General features: G+C 40.6%; 3 protein-coding genes across 5 annotated transcripts; 1 reads left to right on the plus strand and 2 right to left on the minus strand.

Annotated features, from left to right (window-relative positions):
- Nucleotides 1-627: 627 nt before the first annotated feature.
- Nucleotides 628-2,818, plus strand: LOC143318234 (regulator of G-protein signaling 21-like). Its single transcript, XM_076726327.1, has 5 exons — nt 628-734; nt 824-913; nt 1,395-1,456; nt 1,688-1,854; nt 1,949-2,818. Exons 1-5 carry the CDS (start codon nt 640-642, stop codon nt 2,141-2,143), a joined length of 609 nt encoding a protein of 202 aa, XP_076582442.1. The 5' UTR covers nt 628-639; the 3' UTR covers nt 2,144-2,818.
- A 4,026-nt stretch (nt 2,819-6,844) lies between these two features.
- On the minus strand, nt 6,845-12,633 carry uchl5 (ubiquitin carboxyl-terminal hydrolase L5). Its single transcript, XM_076727257.1, has 11 exons — nt 12,453-12,633; nt 11,914-11,977; nt 11,728-11,833; nt 11,277-11,402; nt 10,516-10,577; nt 9,897-10,027; nt 9,614-9,677; nt 9,204-9,306; nt 8,220-8,333; nt 7,666-7,764; nt 6,845-7,230 (listed from the first exon to the last, which is right to left on the minus strand). Exons 1-11 carry the CDS (start codon nt 12,526-12,528, stop codon nt 7,186-7,188), a joined length of 990 nt encoding a protein of 329 aa, XP_076583372.1. The 5' UTR covers nt 12,529-12,633; the 3' UTR covers nt 6,845-7,185.
- A 309-nt stretch (nt 12,634-12,942) lies between these two features.
- glrx2 (glutaredoxin 2) lies at nt 12,943-16,748 on the minus strand. Of its 3 annotated transcripts, none has more exons than XM_076722066.1 (4): nt 16,718-16,748; nt 15,426-15,486; nt 14,923-15,099; nt 12,943-13,858 (listed from the first exon to the last, which is right to left on the minus strand). In XM_076722066.1, exons 2-4 carry the CDS (start codon nt 15,483-15,485, stop codon nt 13,694-13,696), a joined length of 402 nt encoding a protein of 133 aa, XP_076578181.1. In that variant the 5' UTR covers nt 15,486; nt 16,718-16,748; the 3' UTR covers nt 12,943-13,693. The 3 variants fall into 3 exon arrangements, with proteins under 3 accessions (XP_076578181.1, XP_076578171.1, XP_076578161.1); XM_076722056.1 differs by having other exon boundaries at nt 16,504-16,733; XM_076722046.1 differs by lacking the exon at nt 16,718-16,748 and adding an exon at nt 15,619-15,816.
- Between the last annotated feature and the right edge of the window lie 8,125 nt (nt 16,749-24,873).

Genomic DNA, 24,873 nt, shown 5'->3' on the forward strand with positions numbered 1-24,873 from the left:
TAACATTGCGGGTACCATTGCAAAGCCACAATGAAGCAATTGTACAGCATGTCAGAGACTGTTATGTGAGGGACAACAGCTTGCGGAACCAGGAAAGACACTTTTATGGCTAAACGTGATGCACGTGCTGGCTGCTGTGCTTTACTGCTTTCATTTAAAAATATACTTTGTTTTCAAGTTCTAAATAGTTGGAGAGTAAAAGTATTAATGCCTCGGATACTTTGTGAATATGTCTGGATACAAATCACAGACCACTTGCACATTTGCAAGATGCTCTCAAAATGCAAAAGAAGATGGAAAAAGCCTGAGGAAAGGAGATAAAAGTCCCATCACTCCCTGACAGATCTTTATTTTAGGAGTGAGGGCATTGAGTCTGCCATGTACGTCACATCTTGACCTTACGCTTAAAAATGGAAGCCTGCAGGAAACTCAGGGAGGGAATGTTTATGCAGTGACAGCCTATCATTGCCTCGGGCCCTGAGAGTCATACCAGGGCATGTCACTGTTTACACAGCGAGAGCCAATCACGTTAAAGACCTGTCATTCCAGGCCCGCCTCTCGCCTGTCACACTCCATGGCTGGAGAGCAACTATAAAGTTGGCTGATAAGTCAACAGGGAGAAGGAGAGGAGATTGAACCATGAGAGAGAACCTTACTAGTGTTTCATCCCAAAGCATGGCGTTCGCTGACTGTATGAAGCCCACTGACCTGCCCACAGAGAAGAAGGGAATGAAGTAAGTTCATGTGGTGTTTAATAAGAATCTCTCTGCTTCTGATCACCATGTGAAAGACAGAACTCACGATTTCTCTGTTTTTTTCACAGGAGGAAAAACTGGAGAAACAGAATAGGATTTTTCTTGAAGACCAACTCTTCCCAGTCAATATTACATCTAATGAGAAACAGATCGTACAGGTAAGACCTTTACAATTTGAGCATTACAGACACTTTATGTAACGTCTGATTTCTATGCATAAGACTTTGCTTGTGCTTCATGCAGATATAGTTTATTTTGTTTAATTTACCTTATTTTAGCTAACTTTTTTGCCTTTGTGTAATGATTTTCCTATTTTATTGAATCTGCACTTTTTATGTTTTATATTTTATGTTGTTCTGTTTGTTTTTTTTGTATTGTGTATATTTTGGTATGTATATTATGTAGATGTTGTTTCATGACTAAATAAAATCAGACAGATCAGATTACTATGATTTTATGTCTCAAATGAACTCCTTTAATTTGATAGAGGAGGTGTTTTGCAGCATAGTGTTGTTTTAGTAATAGCAAGTTTTGATAATAAACATAAGGCTTTTGCAGCATTACTTCAAAGCTTCTTTTAAAAGCAGCAGTTGCCTTAACTATAATTATCTCTAACACCATCCTTCTTCTCTACGTCAGGCCCAGTGCTGATGACGTCAACCAATGGGCGCAGTCACTTGACACCCTGCTCAGTCATAAATGTAAGTGTCACTCGCATTGACAATTGCCACGTGATTACATAAAAGAGCTTCAAAGGTCACAGGGTAGCCATGTGCTGAATGAAGGCCATTTATTAGCCTTGATTAAACACAGGCTGGAACGGCTTTGCACATACTTTACCTTACATTCATGGGCAAACAGAAACACGTCCCTCAGCTAAGTGTGTTACTCGCCTCGTCTTTGACACTTCTTTCTCTTTCTCCCTCCCACAGATGGGAAAACTGCCTTCTATCTCTTCCTGAAGTCAGAGTTCTGCGAAGAGAACATTGAGTTTTGGACGGCCTGCGAGGATTTCATGAACCACACGTCGCACAAAGAGCTGCCGTCCAAGGCCAACAGCATTTACGAGGAGTTCATTAAAAGCGAAGCTCCCAAAGAGGTAACAGCTAACAGATGCTAACGCAAGCACGCAAGACATTCTTTATTAAAAAATTGATGTCAAAAGCTCACAATGTCTCTTTGTTTGGTCACAGATAAACCTGGATTTCCACACCAAAAATGCTATCGTCCAGAGCCTCCACGAGCCCACTGCGACGAGCTTCCTGGCAGCTCAGAGGAAAGTCTACAGTCTGATGGAGAACAACTCCTACCCCAGATTTATCCACTCCGACCTCTACAGAGAACTGTGCGAAGCCGCCAGGGGAGAGAGAAAGCACATTAAGTCCTAGTCTAACTAGACACCCAGTCCTGAAGTCATTTGTTTACCACAGTGGCTGTGTGAATAGACAGCTGATGATGTTCATTCCAGGCACTGCCTCGGGATAATAGACCCGAATGCAAATCCTGAGTATAAACATTACGGCAAGTGTGGAAAATGTAAAACTGAAGCCATTTTTATTCCGTCCTGCAGAGAGCTTTTAACAATGAAGCTGGGATGATTAGGCTGGATGCTATATGCTGCTGCAGGCAGTACACAGAGCATTACTACCGGATGGGATTAAGGTTACATTTTCCTCACAGGGCCATTACCTGCAATTTCTTTACTACGCTATTAGAATTCAGTATTTTGAGCAATGATGCGGTTCAAGAAAAGCTGTTGTAGTACACCTGCATTCAAAGCTGAAAACACTTATCAAAACACTTAACTCTTACCGACAATGCTGTTAGAATGTATTTCTGTGCTGGCATCCACTTGAAGACTTTGTGCAGGTGTCATTTGCACAGGACAACCTGCGGGACCCTGATTTTCATTGTCATATTGCTATGCTAGATTTGCATCTGTTCACACACAAAAAAGAGCAATTTTATTTTAATGTTCACAATTTCCACGGGAGACCTGAAAATACTGTGAGAATGTTATGTGTTGTAAATATTGTGACATTGCATGTGCTGGATGTGACTTTATTTGGGGCAGCTGGACTGCCCGAGAAATAAATTGTACTTGTCAATGCTGAAATATCTCTGATGTGCTTTTTTCTGAATTCAGTGGAATAATGTCTGACTTACTTAAGCATGGAAGCTCATTGTTGACATACAGGAACAGTGTATGTTACACTTTAAAGGGATAGCTCAGATTATTTGAAGTCAGGTTGTATGAGGTACATATAATAGTCAGTGTATTATCTGCAGTAGATGGCGGTCAGCACGTCCCCAGTTTAGAGAAGCAACAGGTGAACCAGTGTGAGGAAGCTAATGAAGGTACTGGGACCAGCAGCAGCATGTATGTTAGCCACCAAAAAAGGCTAACAAATCAATCAATATCAGTTTGACTATACACTATATTTAGAATATTTCCACCGCTTTATCTTCCAGTCAAGGAGCCTTTTCTGATAGGAACCAAAGCTGTTAACGTTGCTCTCTCTAAAGCCAGACTCCTGTTTTTGTCAAAGAGTCTGGCTTTAGAGAGAACAACATTAACGGCTGTAGTTCCAGTCAGAAAGGGCTGTCTGACGTCATCATAAAGTGCTGAAAATATTCTAAATATAGCGTACACTTGAACTGATATCTACATTTGTTTCTGCTCCCCTCAGTCTACAGCAGTGCCTTGCCCAGCTCTCTACAACAGTACTCCTACTGCTTTTCCAAACTGGGGCTGTGCAGTCCTGCTAATGTAAGTAATACACTGACTGTTGATAAGTACCACTGTTAAAATGTCTACATTACTGCTAAAGTGAATGCTGGACTGGGCATTGAATTTCTGGCCACTTGAGAGCAGGGAAAACAAGCTGTAAACACAAATACATCATTATTACACTTTGAGGTTGATATGGCTCACATTTCAGCAAACGATTACCCCTTTACACATCTATCACATATGGAGCAACATTATCATTCATTTGGAGTCGATTTTCTGACCATCTGCAGTCGGGAAGTTCAACATTAACTCTCCTTTAGACCCTTGGTTGGTCTCTACCAACTCTGCCCATCGTTTGATGCTGAGCAGGTACTGTGCAGAGGGCTTTTGTTGAAAACTGCTGCCTGCTACTGCTAAACTATGAGAGCGGTGAAAGTGAATGAAAACAGTAAAGCTAGGCACTGCATAACCAAAACAATAAAGGATACAAAAAGCTTAGAAGAATCGGGTGATAATTATCTGCAGGTTTGTCACTACAAGTGAGCCTTTCCCATATATTGTACACATCAAGTGTTGATATTAAAATACGCATTATAGCAGCTTTGAATAGAGAAAACTAAAATGCCTAATTAGCTGTTAAACACGATGCCAACATGGACTCATATGCCACTCAGACAGTCCTAAAATATCTCAGGAAGAAATATTTTGCAACTCAGAAAATGGACTTTCCACTGAGTGTTCGTTGCTATCTATCTTAAAATATCAAACTTGAGATGGTTTAATGTAATGATTTAACAGAAAGGTCAGACTCATCCACATATTGTACACACACTGACATATTTTCAGAGACAATGTCCTCCATGATCGGCTGCATGACAATAACAACATTCCTCATCTTTTCGGAACATTTCATTCCTTTGTGCTTAGCTGATGGGTGCTATGTCAAAGCAGCTGAGTTCCCGTACTGTAACAGTGTTTAACGTGTCCAGAGCAGAAGGAGAGAGAAGACCTTGATTGACAGCAGAGGGAATCCTCCTCTGCCTGCTGTGTGTCTGCTCTTTGGTACCGAGGCTGTTTCCAGCCATGAACTCACAGCAGTGCTGACAGTGGCCAGACATCCGGACGTTGCTGCTAACAGGCTGACAGCTCCTGCTCTCTCCTCAGACCTGTGGCCTGCTCTTCAGGTGTAATGAGATCATCTGTTACACCAGCAGCTCTCCAGAACTGTGCGCTCCGCTGGCCTTCAGGTTAGAGGAGCAGATTTATGACCTGAACATAAACGGTTTGAAGCCCACACTGTCTGGGCAAGTATGTGTGCATTAATACTGAGTTAGTTTCTTTGGTATAGGAGTTATTGTGATTGCATTTTAAGCAGCTCTTCCAGTGTGTCGATCGAGCTACCTCTGTTCCAGGCTTAAATAACTACAGGATGGACGGCCATGACATTTTACACAGATGTGATGAGTCTTGATCCCCAGAGGATAAAGATGAGGTTGACATTTGGGGTTTTAAGTTAAGTGTGTCAGCAGCTATTGGTTGGATTGCCACTGATTTTGCTTACTTCACTTTGTCCAATATGTCAGTTTATGACCAAATTCCAGCAAAGCTAATGAGACTCCCATCAGCCACAGCTGTGTTTAATGCTACTTAGCAGATGTTAGCATGCTAAACTAAGAAGGTGACCGTGTTAGTCACACCTGCTAAACAAAGGCATGTTAGTTTTAAGATTGTGAGCATGTTGACATGAAAATTTAGCTGAAAGCACAGCTGAGGCTGCCAGCGTGGCTTAAGTTTTGTTTGGGTTATAAACTCTTCATGGGCTGATCTGAACTGTTTTCAGTTTCTTTCCATTTCTGTAAACGTCTTTTTCACACCTACTGCACATCTGGCAGTCGAGGGAGAGGGGCTTTCTCTTTCAGTTGCCTCTCCCAAGGTTTCTTGCACCCCCCTGTAAATGCTAATTCTGCAAACCTATTAATCATCTTTATCAACAGAAAATACCAAACATTTGCTGGCATCAGCTTCTCAACTTTGCTGCTTTTCTGTTTTATATCATTGTTAAACTGGATACTTAAAGGGTTTGGACTGTTGACCAAAGAACAAACAAGCAACTTCAGGCCATCTTGGGTTGTTTCCCTGACATTTTAACAGACTAACAGACAGATCAGAAACAAGCAAAAACAATTATTAGTTGGAGCCTTAATGCTGATGTTATTTTTGAAGGACTTTTTGCCGTCTGGGTACGGAAACACTACTTTTATGGCCTTCTAAAGCCCTTTCAGACACTGTATGTGATAATGAGCTGCGCAAATACATTTTCCTTGACCTTCAAAGTAGGTCTAAGCAGGACACATTCCGTCACGCAGCAGCCTTTGGCTATTTTTAAGACTTCATTCTTTTTGTGGCATCTGCATCATTGTCTGCCCACCATACCACACATTCTACTGTATGTTGTGTGTCGTCAGCCAAGCATAAAGCACAAAACTGTGACGAAAACATTGTCAAAAATTGCTGTTTGATGGCAAAGCGTGCACAGTGAGGCAGCGAAGGTATTCATGGACGCTGTCACTGTGAATACTTTTGGTTTCTCATCCATGTGGCCCGACCTCAGATGGGATAATAAAACAGACACACTGTACTCTCTCTGCACTGGTAGTAAAAGCTGTGAGTTTTCATTTGTTGCCATGAAGGATCTTGGTAACAGTCGACTGGAATCAGATCCGAGTACTTAAGGTGTGTATGTAAACACTGGAGCCAGAAATAGAAAAGGGCCACGTTTTACTTTGGTCGACACGCTGCAGATGCGTCAGACTGCAGACTTTAGAGGCACGCTGTACTCACGCATGACCCATAAGTCATCTAAGTGCAGTTGATCTGTATCATAGGAACCAGAGGTTGATTTACAGGCCAAATCACAGAGGCCACGGCAGACTCCCATGTTGAAAACATCAACTGCTACGGGAAGCTTTCCAACTCACTAAACTTGTGCCAGTCTTTTCTTAATGATGCACTTATAAGGACTTTGCAGCTCGTCAGTGTGCTCTCATCAGGTCAAACGGTTGAACGTAGATTTGAATGCAAGATTGTTAAATACCTTTTTAAAAGGTCTGATAGTCATCTCACCAAATACATACGGTAGCTTCACCGATTCATTTACAGTGGACAAATAGCAGATGGCCTTTTGTAAACACAACCCTTGTCTTTCCTGTGCTTTACCAGTAGGTGGTGGCAAAGATCCACCACTAAGTCTCACTACTGAGTTGATTTCAATAAAAGTACCAGCAAACAAGGCTGGAAGAGACTGACAGATTGAAAAAACGATGATCGGTGAAATAAACTTTTCAGAAACAATTCACAAACGTCTAGACATTTTATTATGAAAATAAGAGCACAATTTGAGCACTTCTTTCCTTCTATCATGCATTAGAGCCGATGGACACACATGGAGAGAGCATTCTGCTGGACAGTCTCTCTGCTACGCCTGCAGTGCAGTTCTTCATGTCTGGATGGTTCACAGGACGCCACAGTGAGGAAGTGCTGCAGACCACCCATGGTCATTAATGTGAATATGGCCGATGATGTACAGTATCTGTATGTGGCTCAGTGATGGAAAAGTGACTGTAGAGTTCTGGATGTGTGTGCGTGTGAGCGTGTGTTGGGCTTCTCTGTTCAAGTGTGTATTGTTGTTGTTGTTGTTCATTTGGCCTCCTGGGCTTTTTTGGCGCTCTGTTTCTCCTTTGCCTGGTGAGAGAAACCCAGACGTTTTCATTAGTATCCACAATTTATGACTCTAATCTCTGAATCTGAGCACACTCATTCCACACATTTCATTTTAATTACTGTACGTTTGTCCTCTGGTGGACAGAATAAACACTGGAGCTCTGTTTTTTTTTTTTTAAACATGAATTGCGTTTGAATCTGTGTTTTTGTTAATGAAACGCCTTGGCAATTCTATGGTTTGTTCATTATTTTTCCTTCCTGAGACCCTTCTCATTGGCAAAAGTCTTTCATTATTTGTCCCTTAAAGTCTCTAAAACTACTTGTTAGTGGAAACCAAGATATCTTATTAATGATAACGACATGTTTAACACTGTTCAGCATCCTTCCTGATCAATCACGACACCCCTGCACTGAAAGGAAATGTTGTGAAAAACAAGAGACAGAAAAAAAAAATACCTTCTCCACCAAAGGTATTAACTGCTGGTACTCTGCCAGCGTCTTCAGCAGCTCCATGATGAAAGGAAGGTAGTTGTGCTTTCGTCGAATGTTTTCAATCTGTGAGAAAACATATAAATCCAACAAGTGAGGGAAAACTGGGCATAACTGATGTGTTGGAAGGAAATGAACAGGACCTCGGTGGTTAAAGCACATTCAGACGTGGCTGAAAACACTGCAGTCAATCCAGCCTCTATATTTATGATGTACTCATGGGCAGGGCTGGGCGACAAAAGCACCCTGCCAGCGGATCGCAAACATGTTTACAGCGATAACGATGATAAGCTTTCACTCCATACAAATAAAGAAAAAGAACGTGACAGAAACAAACGTGACAACAGGCAGGCGGTCTGTAGTTTTTGGCTTGCAAGTCAAAGCACGTGCCCATTTCCTACCACACGACATTGTTTGAGTTACCGGTGAGGAAAGTGTAACCTTATGGGCCATTTTCCAATATAATTACAGTCAATGTCACATGAAAGGCAGCCTGGAATGGTGTGGAGCAAAAAACCAACCTTATATCTTTTAAGTTTCTGATTTTCCTCTTCAATAAGGAGCTGGTACTTGGCAATCTCTGACTGGATGGAGCTAAGAAACGTGCTGCTCTGGTCTGTGTCCATCGGTTCATCCTGGGAACAGAAGTGAAAAAGGGTTTCCATATAACTAACATGTAAGAAATCTGCGCTCTAGGATAGTTGGTGATGAGAATTCTTTTGTTTGTTAAACTCCAGCAAGTCTGTGTAAGGCTTGTTTAAGACCACCACATGGACTTCTGCATACGCAACGGGAAACTCAAATCTATATGTATGAATTTCATTTGTAATAACCTTACAAAAAAAGAAAGAAAAGCAATAATGAATATCATGAAATAATCACAAATACCCCACTCCTTAAATATGTTAGTATGTAGGTTTTCACACAAATTGCAGTAATTATTCAGAATTGCTTCCAGGAAATTAAGTTAAACCTTGTGTTTGCTGACCTCAAGTGGTTGAATGTTTCACCTCGCTGCAGTAATGCAGAGGCATGCTAACCACAGTTAGGTGTGGCTGGTTACAGGTACAAGAGAGCACATTCCCAACAACACCCAGTAATCACGCTGGGTGTGGCATCAGGTGAGAGAGACTACATCATTGTCAGCATTTTTCACAAAATTCCAGATCTACATGTTAAATAATAGGGGTGTATGTCCTCCCACTTCGGATAAACTCAGTGGCAAATTGCTTCATTACACAATGTTTCATCCAAACGGGAACAGCTGTATCTGACGCATCTTGTGTGGTGGACAAATATGACATCGTGACATGACAGATTAGTGGAGTCCCAAACAAAACGCAGCACTGTTTTGTCTTTACTTGAGCACAACACAGCTATGAGCTCACTGTTGAAAGCTGGCAACTGATGCATTTCGCATGTATGTAGCCCCACAGGGAGAAAGCAAAAAATACATTATTCTTTGTCATGTCTGCACTGGATAACCTTCTTTGGCTGCCACTCACCTCAGTAAGCTGAGTCTGGAGCTCTGCAATTTTTCTCTCATATATCATCTTTCTGTCTGACACGATGGCCATTAAGTTGAATCGGATCTCTCCTTCACTGTACCTGAAGAGGGAAACAATGCAATTTTACTGAGTACAGAATGATACACTGTCAAGACAATAAAGCTGGTGCAGCCTTTGGCAGAAAAGGTCAGTACATACACAGATAATACTGTCTTCGCTTTATGAGATACAAAACTATTGAAATGCAAATAAATCAAATGAGATGGATGAAACGTTCGCTCCTTTCTGATGTCACTAATCAGTGTTTGAAAAGAAAGTGAAGGACATCCAAAATTTCAGCATTACAACTTCACCTCAACTGTCACAGAAATTATTTGTTTAACCAAAAATTAATAACAGATAATCACTTCTGTATTCTTTTCTCAATCACTGGGCGAACTGCGCTGATCCAGTCATCCTGATTGCACGCACCTGGTGAAAAACACAAAGACAGGAATCAATAAAACCGCAGGAGTCCACATATAAAGTAACTGAAAGCACACACTGTACACTGTCATAGAACAGACAGTTTTAGGGGAAATGGGCCATGGCCAACAAGACGAAATTCAGCTGTGCACAGCAGGACCTCACACCGAGGGACTTATAAAAAGGAAAAAAAAACAACAACACAAATTATGTTTTTCTGCTTACCCAGGTCAATTGGTCCCTCTCGAAGTCCATCCAGCTCGTATAGTCGGCCGTTTACAGGAACATAGCTCACAAAGTGAAAGGCGTCCTCATCCTTTGCTGATGACTTTGCATCAAATTCAAACATTTGCTGTCTGCAAATGTGAAAAAAAAAAAATCAAACATGCACACTGATAAAATCTGAATCAAAGATAATTATCATGCAGCATCACAGAAAACAAATGATGCTTTTGTTCTCTCGATCAAAAACCCTGTTACAGGGAAGCAGGAGTAAACTCTGCTCCATAAACATCACAACATGAATCTGAGCCAATTAATGAATGTGACGTTCAGAATCAAAAACATTTTTGTCCTCAATTAAAAATGTCTACACTTATTAAGATGTGAAAGTGCTTCCCGTGATGAAAACATGTTTAATTTCACGTTTATCGCTGAAGGGAATCAGCACGGACTCATTTTTGGGGCGACCAACAAATGACTCACTCTCGCCTGTTTCACAAAAGCAGACTTGTGCATTAGCAACAAATGGGCCAAACGTCGAGTAAGAACGAGGAGCTAAAAATAACATGAAGCCCATCAAACAGAGCTTCTCCAGCTGGATGTGATATGAGCAGCAGCTTACCTGGCAAAGCTGTTGTGAACTTGTCGGATCACTTCAGAGTTGCTAAGAGCCAAACCTTTCATCTGAGGGGAGCAGGAGATGCAGGATTATAATGCTGACTGTATAACCCTCGCCTTAAAGATGCAGCAGTGTTATGAGGGGCTATGTGGGACACATTACACATTCCCTGTTCAAGCAACAAGTCATCCATCCAAACAGTGTTTCAATTTCAGTAATATTCAAAATTACTAATTAACATAAATGACCAATTTGCTGCTTTAACATCATAAGTATACTGATCCCTCAGCGCAGCGGTTTCAGCCCTGCTTGTCTCCCCTCATAATTAGTTGTTGCCATTTCTAAACTGAATGAAATGAATAAGGCTGAGCAATTAATTGAAATATTATCGAAATCCAGCAGTGCCACTAAAAGTGAATATTTGAGGGACAGACAGCTGAGTCATCATAGTTTTGAAGGTAAGAGGACAGAACTGACAGTGTTAGACATGAAAAGGAAATAACTATCTCGAGCTAAAGTAAAATTACTGCTGCCAGGATGAAAGAAGTTTTAAAGTATTCTTTGAAAGAGTAATGAATAATGTATTACTTATTGAATGAAAAAAACAAATCTTGATAGCACTTCAGCTAAAAGGGAAGATTCATAGTTTCCATAAGACAAATACACTGGTCAATTCAAAAACTAATGTACACAGTGCAAAATATACATATATATAAAAAACAAAGTCAGTCTCTGGAATCAAGAGAAAGAGACCATGAACGTACAGCGGCATCAAAACTCTGTGAAAACTCTCTGAACTCTGTCAGCGTGTCTCCAAGCAGCATGTCAGAATGGGAGCAGTTGAGCAGAACGCTGACTATTGCTTGAGTGGCACAGGCGTTGTTAATGACCTGAAAACACACACAGAAAATTTGCAACAATTAATTGGAAAGATGCAAGAAAGAATGACTAATTTTCTACAAATTTGTGTAACAGTAAGTACATTTTCAAATCTGACAACACTAGCTCGTGTGTACATAGAAAAAGATCATCCTATCATGTGGACTCACGTGCATAAACCATGTTTATAATAAGATGTACAGAAGCTGATGGAGGCTGCTAGTGTCTTGGTGATGGACTTAATCTATTTCAAACTACAGCTGCATAATAATGTCTTTCTAATGTGAAAAAGGCTCCGTGTATATGTGTTTTTTTAAATGACAAACCAAACCATACCTGTTTTGCAAAGAAGATGTGGTCAAGCCTTGAATCCTGCACGATTGATCCCGCTGGCTCTTCACCTGGTTGCCACTTGAAGAGGAAAATCAACCCATGAACTGGTCTGGAACAGAGGAGATAAATTAAAAGCTCTGTCTTTATAAAAGAGCATGCAACACGATGAAGCTGCGAGCATGAACATACTTCAAGTTGTCAAAGTTCTCTGGCTCCATACTCCATATCTCCTCAACCTGGGCGCCTTTGCAACCTGACGAGAACAAGTCAAAAATTCAAACATTCATACGCACTTGCAGTACTACCTGCTTTAATGACACCGTTAGCAGACGTGAGCAGATTAAGTGGCTTCCCTCAGCTGCAGGCTGACAGCAGAGCAAAGCACAACATCTGTCACCATTCATGAGCGAGGGTTTGTTTTCACCCGCCGTTGTTTTGAACGCTGAGTAATGCTAGCCAGTTAGCTCGCTTAATTGAGTTAGCTACGGCTGCTCAATCATTAAATGCACCTTTTGGGGGATGCAGCGATTGGGTTGCTGTTCAGAGTGCATAAGCTCTAAAATGTTTCATCTTAATCATTTTAATAGTATTTTTCTTTCTTTGAGCATACGGTTAGTAGTAATTTGGAAGTTATCGTTAGCTTTTGAGCATCTAGCTAGTTAGCTACCGCTGTGTGATAGCCACGTTATACTGAATAAGCAGCTAGCGGTAAGCTTCCAGTCACTCACCAAAACCTTTTATCAGTTCTGTGAACACGCCAGGGTCACTCTCCATCAGACACCACTCTCCTGCGCTTCCGGCCATTCTTCACAATGTTGTTTATTCAACCTACTTTGCACATATACAAGATGCTAATATCCTAGCTTAGCAGTTCACTCGCTAGTCAAGCTAATTTCACTGAAGCACTGGAGTGACCTCACCGTGATGCGGTGCGATGTGGGCAGTCTAAGTGCGCACGTTTTATTTTAGAGCGTACACCGTATGAAGGCGACAAATATTTGACAAAGAAAATGTAATTCCACACATTAGCAAGGTGCAATAAACACGTATTTACCTTAACAAAGAAATAACTAAGGATGAATAACCCATTAAGACCATTAACCCATTAAAAGGTATCTCTTACAACCAAAACCGGTACCCGCTCTCCTCCGAGGAGGAGGGTGATAAATGAAGCACTCTTCTGTAAACTCGCAGAGTAAGACGTGGGAAGCCGATAGTAGACTTTCATTCATATTTATTAATAATGGTAAACATACATTCAAGGCATTAAAAAAGAGTGTTTATGACTTGATACATACGTAAATTGATCTATATACCCAGAACACTGACCAGTATCATGATTCATTAGGTTATTCATACACTTTGGAAAACCAACCACGTACACAATTCCAATCACAAACAAAGCTACTTCTAAAATCTCAGATACATCAACATAGAAAATGCTTTGACAAGCAAGTAAAAAAATACAAAATGACTATATTTTTGATAGTCTTGCAAATCACATTTCGCAATGAGATGCAATGTTCAAAGACTTAGCACAATAAAAAGTGCCAATCATACAAAAACCTGTAGTTCTTTTAGTCTTACAAGACATGGAGAATGAAGTCAAACTCCACTGAAAGAAGGTGGATATTGAATGACACTTAATACTTCACAACGCAGTGATGTTCACAGTTTGGTGATGCTTGGTGCTGAAAGAGGTCATGCTTCTTTTATGACTGTAACATTGTTCAATGAAACAACTATGCAGAAGAGAGTAGTTCACTATTCAGAGGTATTGTTTAAAAGATGGCAGCTTTAATAATAATACTATACATCCCTGGATGAAAATGCATGTAGCCTGACGTCAAGTATCCAATACACTTTGAGAAATAAATAACATAGCGTTCAAGCAATGTACAACTTGTAGCATGAGATCCAGCAAACATTTCATAAATACAGAATTGAGGAAGAGTGCAAGAACGGTTAGTCATTTAGTGGACTCAAAGTGTCCGCTGGCCGAGCCTTCGGAGCTGCCCGCAGCGCAGCAAGGAGCACATTGCTCAATGAGAGGCAACAACTTTCCCTGCTGATGGAGCTGTTTGGTATCAGAGCCACCTCCGATGCAGTTTCCGTTAATGAAGACTCGCGGCACCTGAACACACAAATGATATCATAACAGTACAGTGTGATGAGTAGTTCTCAAAGAGGAATGGGGATCACGTTTTGCCACTTAAACTCTTATTCATATCACATCAATAATTTAAGATTAGGAACTTTAAGATTGTCATTTAAATGTGGTGGTCTACAGCTGTTATGTCAACGTGTCAGACAAAGATTTGATCAATATTTATGTAAATAATAGTATCAGATTGGAATCAGCCTATACCCAGTGTTAAAGGACTCGAATCAGGCTCAGGCCCGAAAAAAAAAGGCCCCTAGTTTGAAATGCCAGTCTATCTATGGAACATCACAGATATCAGTGAGGTGTCTGCACAGAGCCCAGAGGATACTACAAAAAAATGCCTGCCACAGCCACAACCTGTTCACCCTGCTGCAGTACCACCAGACTACAGAGCAGCTTCTTCCCTCAGGATGTGAGACTCCTCAATTCACCCTGTGCACTCCTCCATAAATAACAGCTTTTTTGTTTTGTGTGTGGCATATAGGGACTGCAGCTTGCATTTCATTGTACAGCCCTGTGTTTACAATGATAAATAAATGAAGCTTGAATTTAAATGTCTTACTGTGATTTAACTCGCCACTATAAAACTCTATTTTTAAAAAAAAGGCCAAATATTTTTTTTTTTTAAATGTCTTATATAACTTCACCCAAACTAACTCTGAAGTCAGAGAACTGTGATTATGTTAATTGTTAAGCTCATTAACAATGTTCAGCTGTCAAAGAAAAAGAGGAAGAACACAGTGAATTGACAGTAAAATAAAGTAAACCTAAAAATTAAATGTGTAAATTGGTCGAACATGTGCAAATAACACACTGACCATATAAAGTCCACGTTTTTATAAGTTCTAATTCTTGGCTGCAGCCCAAACAAAAACAGAAGCCAAGTCAACCTAAATTTAACTGAAATGCAGAGTTGACAGAACAAATAAGCTATCAAAAATCCATGATTTGATTCGCTTTTAAATAAATGCTGAAATAACAGCCTGTGAAGTTATTTTAAATTACAATCCCAAAATACGACATGAGGCTCTTACTGTTCTGGCACCCGTCATCTGAGCTAAGGCCTCTTGCAGTCTCCTCCCGTCATTGTGTTCATCCAGTTCAATCACTTTGTAGGTCGCACCAATTTCATTGAACACATTCTTGGCCATTTTGCAGTAAGGACAGGTGGTCTTGGAAAATATCACAACACAGTTCTGTGACACCATTTCCTGAAAGGTCAAGCAAAAATAAGATTTAATCAAATATGAGTCGAACACAGAAATCAACTGCACATGCCAAGCTTCAAGTGACTGTCCAGGAAATTCAAGAGGAACCATAACTCAACAGTTTTACTAAATATTTCCATAGTTAATTTTCATCCTCTGCAGTCAAACAACTTTCTAAATCATACATTTCTAAAAGTTACAATTCAAATTGAACCGTCGTATTGCATTTAATGCCAAACTAAAATTAGAGCTAGGTTGTAGAAAGATCCACAGCGATTGCAAAGTACAAAAAGGTCTAACGGGTAACAAATCTGAAGGCAGCTACATACCTGAACAAACTGTAAGCAGGTGCTGGACCCCCCAGGAGTGGAGGATGTGAAATTACCCATTCTGAAAAAGACAAAGCACAGTATTTGAGCAGAGTACTTGAAGGCATCTGGTCTACTGTTGTACATGACAATCTCCTGTAATCTGACACAGACTACAAGGATTAACAAAGTGCAGCCACATTCTTGCAATAACCTTAAAAACGTGAAGAAATCACGAGAAGAGACGACTTGAAGGCTATGAAATAGAATTGAAATAATATTTAAATGGAGGACTGCTGGTCTGAGAATAACCATGTTCACTGGTTTAGTCCTAGGCACTGATTTTACCCGTCTAAAATACCGTCGTTTAACTCCTTATAACGCTCGGGCTACAACTGCAATAAGGTTAATGTGCTAGGTAATCCGGGATTAGGAGTACACATGCTCTTCACTGGCACTGATGATTAGCTCAGATTTTATGGGAATAGGCGCCGCGCCAAACTCCATTTAAAATGTGGCAATATTAATCCGGCACGTTAATGTGGAAACTCATGACACTTTGTAAACGTGGCTATGAATGTTTAATGAAACCTGACCACTACATTGTACATTTGGTATAAAATGTATGTTCTTTCCAGTACTTTTTTACGTTAAATTTGAATGTTTCGAATGCTTTTGCACAACGCAAAACACTTTGGGGAAAAACAGCATACATCAACGTTAACGTTAGGTAACGCTGACAACAACAGGCATGTCAATGATAAGGGTTTGATATTTATTAAATGGTGGGTTATTGATGGATCACATGCATGCCGAATTTACCGCAGGTACCTGTTCAATTGTAAAAGTTAAAAATAATGCGTGTTGGTCGATGAGTAAGTCTCTTTAAATAGTTTAAACTTTCAATTAAGTGAGGTATTTGACACATTTCTGTTCGGCACGGTGAAGGTAAAGTTACGCTAGGCATGCGGAATTGAAACGAAAATTATGTCCGGCGATTTTGTCCTATTTTCTAACGTTGGCGCTGCTGTTTTAATGGTCTTTGGTGGATTTAAACCACCTAACTAACTACCATTTTAGTCAAATGAGTGGGAATGACCTTCGGCAGCCGGTCCATGCCACCCTGGGAAGACATCCTGCTCGAGCGAACATGGAGAAAAAATAACACACGGCCACAAAATAATCGAGTTGTTGGCCTGGATGAAACATGCGGTTAGTGGACAAACAGGCCCGAAGTTACACACAACCCCTGGCTATTACCGTACGGCTGCTTTCGCCTCTTTTTTCACTGTTTATGCCTGTCTGAAGCCTACCTTACGTGACCACCGGAAGTAGTTCCTGACGCAAGACGCAGTTTGAACGTCACGCCCAGACGTCACCAAGCGTGATTAGACAGCCTGGGATGACAAAAATGGCTGCATTTATTCAAGATGTAATGATGGGTGTAAATCCACAGTCCCCATGTCATTAAAACTTTAATTTTTGTCATTAAGTATAATAACGCTCGCCCAAAACAGAACGCAGCAGGCTCTAATTTAATCATTTTATTACACTTAGACTTTACTCTCTTTACTCTATTGATCCCAATTGGGAAATTCGTTTGTTGCAGCAGCAGGTTAGACATACACATAAATATAAAATATATAAAATCAAGATAATATATATTATAATAATATAATATAATACAATATAACTAAGTATATAACAAATAATAACAGCAATTGTTAAAGAAAGAGCGAGAGAGAGAGAGAGAGAGAGAGAGAGAGAAACTATAAACCAGAAAGAATTGGCAAATATCAGATTCACTTACACCACAAATTCCATAACCTATTAAACTCTGCATATTTGATTAAGGTCTTCACATTGAACTTTCAGTATACATATCTGAGTAAATATTACATTCCATATACAGTACATTACATTTTGCCATACTTGATGTGACTGATCCTCCCTGATATCTTAATTCTTCTATACATGTGTATTATTGGACAATAAGAAAAAAGAAACAAACATGACAACTTTAATGAACTTTTGTGGCTATAAGACTCATCGATGAATAACAGAATATGTTTTTTGTTACAATGACCAAGTGAAACAGTAAATGCAGCTGCAATTTACCTAATACAATAACAAGCTCTCTATCAGTTTTACGTTCTCCAATTTCAGCTCTTTTGGAGACCTTTTTCTATCCATAGACTCCATAATGAAAGAGGAAGAGAGTGCACCAAAATGTACTCGTGTATGTATTCAGTAAGGATTAGTACCAAATTCTGACAGGACTGAGTAATAGGCAATAGTTATATTAATAGCAGGTGACAGTGCTGCCTCATCACCTGCGCTGAGTGTGCTGAGGTCAAAGAGAGTAGAAATAACGTTCTTCTGTCACCACACTCTGTGCAGCACAGGCATCAAAGCTGCTACAAATGCAGATTATTCCCCCCTTTATCCTCAAAGGTTTTCATTTCCCTCCTCCCTCTTCAAATGCAGGAGGGAAATGTATTAGTTCAGAAGTAAGTATTTCCCATTTTACCATGTTATCCCAGAATAGGCTCAAAGGCTAGGGAATCAATCACAAATCCAAAGATATCTGATGAGGCAGCACCAAAGTCTCACTTCAAATACCTTTTTTTTTTTTTTTTTTTTCCAAAGCCAAGCAAGAAATGCATCATTTCAGAATGGATTCACACCATCAAAGAGATCTGCAGTTTTGCCCTGGAGTGGGTAATATCCCGACACAAATCCAGAAATGTTATGAGGGACAGTGGAGAATAGTGTTAGGGTTCAAATACCTGCTCACAGCACAGATACACATGATAAAAAAACAAGGAGAATTGGTCCAACTGATCTTTGCAACCTCAATCATCCTGGTCAAGCTGGATTCGGCTTCGACATTAAGCTGGAGTCCAGACCTTTTCCCTCACATTAAAGCCTTCATCCATTATCTCCATACAAGCGTGAGCGTGTTCAGATTATACTCCTTCCCCTCACAGGTTCCACCAGCTCTTAGTTTGTTTTCATCTTTGTTGTGTTTTCATACCGTATCATTAAGTCTCCTGTCATTTCAGATCCTGCCTTCCTCTCATGCCATGTAATCATCTCATTCTCCTCCTCTGGGTTTCCCTGTCCATCTCCTCACCTGGAGCTCATTTCCTCCTTTGTCCTTCAATATATTTAAGTCCACTTTCATTTAGACTCTGACAGCTTGTCTTGTGTTTTTGTCTGATTCGTCCTCTCTCTTTTGCACTGCAGATATCTGCCTGCTGCTCTTTGGATTTGTTTGTCTGAGTAACTGATCTCCTGGTTTTGACTTTGCCTGATTTTGATAAGTAAATTAAACTTCCCATGCAGCTTTGTCTGCTTCATCGTCACGCTTTTGAGTTCTTTTCTGCCCATGAAAAATCATCTGTGATCAGTGGATCAAATTGACATTGCCTGCAGGGTCATGGGGCAAAGGAAAAACTGATTCCCACTGGCTGGCTAAAGGGTTGCCATGGCAATGGACATCACCCCTATCTTACAGACATATAACCTCTGAATGGAGACATGTCTTTTCATTAAATTCTTTGTTCCCAAAGAGACAAATCCTCCGTTACTGGTCAAATTAAGCATTGTGGAGGGACTTTGAGCTCATTCTGGTTTAGAGATAACTGTCATGTTGTATTTTTCTCTCACAGCACTAGAAAGACAAACCTGGGCACAAATGCTAAGTAGTCTCGACTGGCCAGTTAATATGATAATGAGCAAAAACTCTTAAAAGTGACATGAATTTAAAGAAGCATATTTCATGTACTATTTCAGACACAGTCAGGAAAATGTGTTTGCGCCTCCCCTCATGTAAAACAGGTCGGCAATGAGGCGCGGAAGAACATTTCAAGCGGCAATGAAATTCTGACATGTGGAACTGGTTTCTGTTGACAAATGGTCGGTGGACGCAGACGCAGACGCACTCCTGAGTGCCATTGAGCCATCTAATTTAAGATACATGTAATGGTAATGCCACTATTATAGTCTCCCGATGTGAATGCATGCACCCACGCATATGAAATGACGGGATCACATTTAATATTCCATTTCTATGTAAAATGTTATGCAATATTGGTTAAATAACACTGCCGTAATAGAAGGCCATACATTAAAAATAACATATAAAAGTTAATATGTCAGAAGATCTGGTCACTAAGAAAAACTTAAAAGCCAAGAACTCCAGCGTTATTCAGAAGATGGATTCTGTGTCATTTCCTGTGCATAAATTGACTTTGGAAAAGAATGAGCAGCCATTAGTGTGATCTTTATCACACGTCTCACTGGCATTAGGCCTCTAATGCCTCCCTTTAATGAATTGCAGCCAGCATGGGGTGACCTGTTGAAATGCGTCTTCTGGTTTAACATTTGTTTGTGATACAAATCACAATGTGTTCGAGCCAATTCCAGCATATATTGTAGAAGACAGACATCCATGGAAATCGCTTAATGGACTGGAAACCTGTCCATCACTGTGATAGTAAAAAGAGGCTGTCACATTCATGCATATCAGCAATTCACCGGCTCTAATCCGCCTGATATGTAAGTTTGATTGATGGAGTAAACCCACATAAACATCAGGTTCTCCACAGGGAGGATATGTAATCTCCACACAGTTAAGGTCAGTTTATGCTCCATCAGAACTAATTCGCAAAAGCTCTTGTCTGACTGCAACGGAAATCATGCTTTATTAAGTTAACATTAAGAGGCGATGCCCACATTTCCAGACAGTCTCTCGGCCTTCACTGCGAGGCATTTGGTTGCGCGCATGAAACATGGCAGAAATAGTTGTGAATGAAAAAAAGACAGCTAGAGAGAAGTTAGAACCCTCCTCCTCCTCACAGCTGCCATCATGGCGGGATGTAATAATCATGGTGTGAAGACGGTGGCGTGAAGACGGTGTGAATGTCGGAGAGTTACAGAAATGGGTGGACACAGCCCCCCAGTCCCATGTCGGAAAAGTGTGTGATGAGTCAGATTTCCCCCCACACTGTCTGACACAGGCTGCTCCTCCTCTTCATTCCCATGAGGAAAAAAATAAAAATGGAAAAATGGAAACGCACAGCAGTGACAAATCACGCAGCACATGACCAAACCTTAATGAGACACGTTTGGTTCTGATTCATTGTGAACACTGCAGGGTCTGACAGGCACTCACAGATTCACCTCTCCATTGACCAGATCTTTTTTGGGAAGTATTTTGATGTCAGTGTTGTACCTTTGTGTTATAAGAAGCAAGCTCTTCATAAGCAGTTCCTGTAATTTGATGTAAGATATTCAGCCTTTTGATTCGGCATTTTGATTTAGAATAGAACGAGCAGTAATGAAAAGTCTTCAGTTTTAGATTTTTAGCATATCTATCACTTTATTTCTGTCATCTCAGCTTTTGAGGACAAAAAGTGGTGAGTCTTAAGATGCTTGCTTTCTTACTTTCTCTGCACATGATTATATTTTCTCTACAGTTAGCAGTTGCTTTAGGCCAAGCAGCCTGATACTATTGAAAAATCTCAATTGTCGTCTCCATTGATCAAAGCATAGCTCTTGGCTATAGTTTGATTGAGTGCTGTGGAGTTTCTGCTTAACAGGCAATTGGCAAAGTGCGTAATAACTCATTTTTAGTCAGTTCATCAATAAGCTAACACTAAAATCTATAGCACTTATCATGCGGATAAGTAAAGTGTGTGTCACTGTGATTTTTCACTCCATGTGAGTTTCAGTCAGGAGTGGAGCTGAGCCACAGCCAGACTCCTGGTCTTATGTTAAGAAAACTGTCAGTCAGGGCTGGCTGCGGTCAGGAGGGCCTGGGTTGATTCCATGACTACTTAAGAGCAGGTCCAAAGGGGTCAAGACTGAACCAGCCCCATGGTGAGAGAAAATCAGGATACTTAGGATTATTCCGAACTCTGCCTCAATCTAGATTTTGATAGAAATATTTAATCAATAGCTCAATGACACATTTTTAACTTCCTTTTGGTTTTTCACAAATTTACTATATAGTTCAGCCACAGCAGCAAAAAGTACTTAGAGACCAGAACTCAGGTAAAATGCTGCTGAATGCTGAAGTAACGTTTGTCAGGTGAATGCGAACATTACTGCGTGTCTGCTGGAGATGGAGGTTTTTAGCAGTTACAGCTCTCTAAGCCATAATGTGTGCTCGTCAGCTGTTTGTTTTTCCACCCCCTAGTGGCCAAAAATTGATTAATGCAGCTGAAGTTAAGATCTTTCTGCAGACATCCTGTAATTTGTCCTTTAAAACATACAAGCAGCTCTTAAAAGGCAAAAACTTAGACGAATTCACTGCTGCCAGTGATGGAATGGGCTGGTTGGGTTCACTGAAGTACTGTTGTGCTAGCAGGACAATACCTCAAGCTCAGACCAGGTCAAGAAAAACACAAAAACTGGACAACAGTTCATACTCTGTCAAGTTATGGTCAAATAAACACGTGTGTGACAAGTGAAAGACGGTCTAAGGGCCAGACTCAAGCATCACCCTCCCATCAACAGACTCCTCAGCTCAGATGACAGCAGGCGTGCTGTGAGAGCGTACCAGGTTAGCCAGATAAGATGAGATAATGCCCCCTGATTTCTCTCGGATTTGTTCGGTCTGTGGAAGCTTCGTTTCACATCAAAAGGCTTTAAAAAAATCTGTGAATGGCAAGTGACAATCATTTTGATAGATCAAGCCTGCCACTGGTGCAGGGCGAGTGCATTTTCTTGGATCTGCGCTCAGTTGTTGACTGCTTATCCAGCCACTGTCCTCAAAGGCAGTGTGGCCTTCCAGTGCAAAACAACAGATACTATGGCAGCAATATATTTCTCAGACAGAACAATTTATGGGGCCATCACTATTAATCATTACCGTGGAAAGGAAGATTGCCTAACTCATCCTGAGCCCCCATAGAAATGTAATTCTCCCACTGCCTCAAGTGCTTATAGGGGTGAGCTGCAGATGCATTTTGCCCACGCTCGGGCTCGGTTCTACACTGGCATGGCAATAAGCTGTGTTGATTTAATATCCGTTTGCCGCATGCATTTTCTTAGACATGTAATCAGTCCACAAGGTTCTGCGAAAGGCTGTCATGAATCTCGTCAGCTGTATCGTTACCCCACCGCCGCCATCACACCCCCCACCCCTCGTCCCCCAGTGGACAATCACCAGCTCGCCAGCAGGACATGGCAGATCCAGCAGCCATTCCTGATTACACTCATGACTCAGGTTGCCGATTGGCTGTCAGGATGCAATCATGCGGTTTGTTTTCTTTTCTTTGGTTTTCATGGTTTTCTTTGGTGCAGCATTGTCTTCTGAAATTTTGTCAAAATGATTGAGAGCATGTTTTGTAATGCAAATCCACGTTCTGTGCACGAAAAGGAAGAAAAACACTGGATGTTTTCTATCCCAAGCAGAGGAAGGATAAACCGTGGGATATGGGCAACTGTTTCAAAACTGAAATAATAAAGATGTTCTGGATGAATATGGATTTAAAGTGGAAGAATCTGTCTTGCCTCTTGCAAGCCTGAAGCCTGCGTGAGCACATCATTTACAAAGTCGTCACAAGTGGGCAGTTAGTTTGTCACACGATGAAGGAATTCATTTCCCAAGAAAAGTTTCCATGCATCATTATTCTTATTCAAGTCCAGGTAGTTGATATTGTAAAGAATTGGGAGGCTGCAGACCACCATGAGTGGCCTCCCTCCATTGAGTTTGAAGTTCTTTTACATTGGCAGGTCGGACTAGAACACTGCTGCTTTGGTTTCATGAGCGAATCAAAAGAGCACAGTCATTTGCGGCGATTGTTTCTCCTGCATCTCAGGGGATGTTTGCAGAAAGTCTTAACTTCCCCATGTCATGCCATGCAGCACTTGTTGAGGATTTGAGTCATGGCTGGTGGTGTCAGCATGTTTTTCAAGGTTCAAGTCATAATAAATGGCATCATAGCAGCGTTTGAGTCTATCTGTAAATGGAGCATTAAAGTCAAACCTACTGTCAGCTCCTGGCTCATTCCCAAAAGATTGTACCTTTAATAAAATGTTTTTGTTTTTTTTTTTCTTTCAAATTAAAACAGAACCCCAGTCCTTACCTGAACTTAACTCCAGTGTCATAACCTGTAATCCTGGTCGCTGTTCATTGGAAGGATACAAATGCGTAGTCTCTGAAGTGTCTTAGAGTCTATTAGTAAGCAGTGAGGCATGCGGGATTCAATACAGAGTCAAAAAAAAAACAAAAAAAAACCCAGAACTAAAGCTGTATTGATGAGTCAATATGCCTGTTGAAAGAAAATTAATTAGCAGCAGTTTTGGTTATCTTCTAATAGTTTTGTCAATTTTCGAGCAGCTTTTGGTTTTGGACTGTGGGTCATAAAAAACAACACATGAACCCAGAGCTCTGAGACATTATGATGGACATTTTTCAAAAATGTCATTATCTTGACATAAAAGACTACTTGAGAAACTAATCAGTGTGTAAAATAATGTTTGTTGTAGCCCCAAATGAAGATGAAGTTTGACTTTCTCTCACATTCTCTGACATTGTCTCTTGAGCAGAGTAATTCAAGACAAAGGCTTCTATGTGCTTACTACATGCACACAGTTGAATAGGATGATGTTTTACTTGGTTAGCTGCATGTGGGAATACCTGTGGGACAACCATGGGATCAGGACCATGGAGAGCGCTGGTAACAACCCAGGCCCACACATTCTTTTCGACCTCTGCTGAGGTTGATGTTGAGAATTATGCGTCACCAAACTTAATGTATCGAACAGAACGATCTGCCCACCTTAACAGGTGAGTGAGGGAGGTGTCAGTCAAGGCTGGTCTGTACATGCCCACAATGTCTTCTCATTGACTGTCTTATCAGGTTAATAAGGACTTTACTGTTGATGCTTCAAAATCACTCCAGGCTCTATGGAAGCGTTTTTCAACTTATAAATAGCACTTCATTACCTCTAAATTAGAGGATTTTAGTCCAAATAGTTCAACCAGTACTTCTTTTTGAATAATATATGTATGTGTGTATTGTTGGGGTGGTGTGTGTCTTTAGAGTTTTGAGGCAGCAATTTATGGCTGAATATTTCTCTATATTTATAAGAAACCTTTTGGGGCTGGGTGCAGACTGTTTGTTCTTTCAATTAAACAATATTAGGAAGCCTAAACCGTCTAAAACAAGCTGCTATGTTTTGTGCAATTACAGACCAAAATGTCAGCACAGGGCTCAGAAAATATGTGGACTTGTCCAAGATAACAGTACAAAGTCCAGTCAGCAAAAAAATGTTTTCTTTTTCTAAAGAAAATTGTCATCTAGATGGATTACAAAGCAGAAAATCAGAAACACGCGTCCACAGCTCCATTTGGAGACTTTAAATGAATTCCGCGCTCCTCCTCCTGCTCATGTGTCATCTTTAGTTTTTAAATGTCTCTGTTGAAAGATTGGACATGGCTTGTGTCAGCTGA

Source organism: Chaetodon auriga, chromosome 3 (genome assembly GCF_051107435.1).
Source record: "Chaetodon auriga isolate fChaAug3 chromosome 3, fChaAug3.hap1, whole genome shotgun sequence".
NCBI classification, from domain to species: Eukaryota; Metazoa; Chordata; class Actinopteri; order Chaetodontiformes; family Chaetodontidae; genus Chaetodon; species Chaetodon auriga.

Excerpts from the sequence above, each read along its gene's own strand:
- LOC143318234 (XM_076726327.1), top strand. The coding sequence starts at position 640 with ATGAGAGAGAACCTTACTAGTGTTTCATCCCAAAGCATGGCGTTCGCT. Across the intron at positions 1,457-1,687 it reads CACCCTGCTCAGTCATAAAT|ATGGGAAAACTGCCTTCTAT; the intron begins GTAAGTGTCACT and ends TCCCTCCCACAG. Across the intron at positions 1,855-1,948 it reads AAAGCGAAGCTCCCAAAGAG|ATAAACCTGGATTTCCACAC; the intron begins GTAACAGCTAAC and ends GTTTGGTCACAG.
- uchl5 (XM_076727257.1), bottom strand. The coding sequence starts at position 12,528 with ATGGCCGGAAGCGCAGGAGAGTGGTGTCTGATGGAGAGTGACCCTGGC. Across the intron at positions 11,403-11,727 it reads ACATCTTCTTTGCAAAACAG|GTCATTAACAACGCCTGTGC; the intron begins GTATGGTTTGGT and ends GTGTGTTTTCAG. Across the intron at positions 7,765-8,219 it reads AGAAACTTAAAAGATATAAG|ATTGAAAACATTCGACGAAA; the intron begins GTTGGTTTTTTG and ends GTTTTCTCACAG.
- glrx2 (XM_076722056.1), bottom strand. The coding sequence starts at position 16,613 with ATGTTTCATCCAGGCCAACAACTCGATTATTTTGTGGCCGTGTGTTAT. Across the intron at positions 15,487-16,503 it reads GCATGGACCGGCTGCCGAAG|AATGGGTAATTTCACATCCT; the intron begins GTCATTCCCACT and ends TGTCTTTTTCAG. Across the intron at positions 13,859-14,922 it reads AGATGACGGGTGCCAGAACA|GTGCCGCGAGTCTTCATTAA; the intron begins GTAAGAGCCTCA and ends TTGTGTGTTCAG.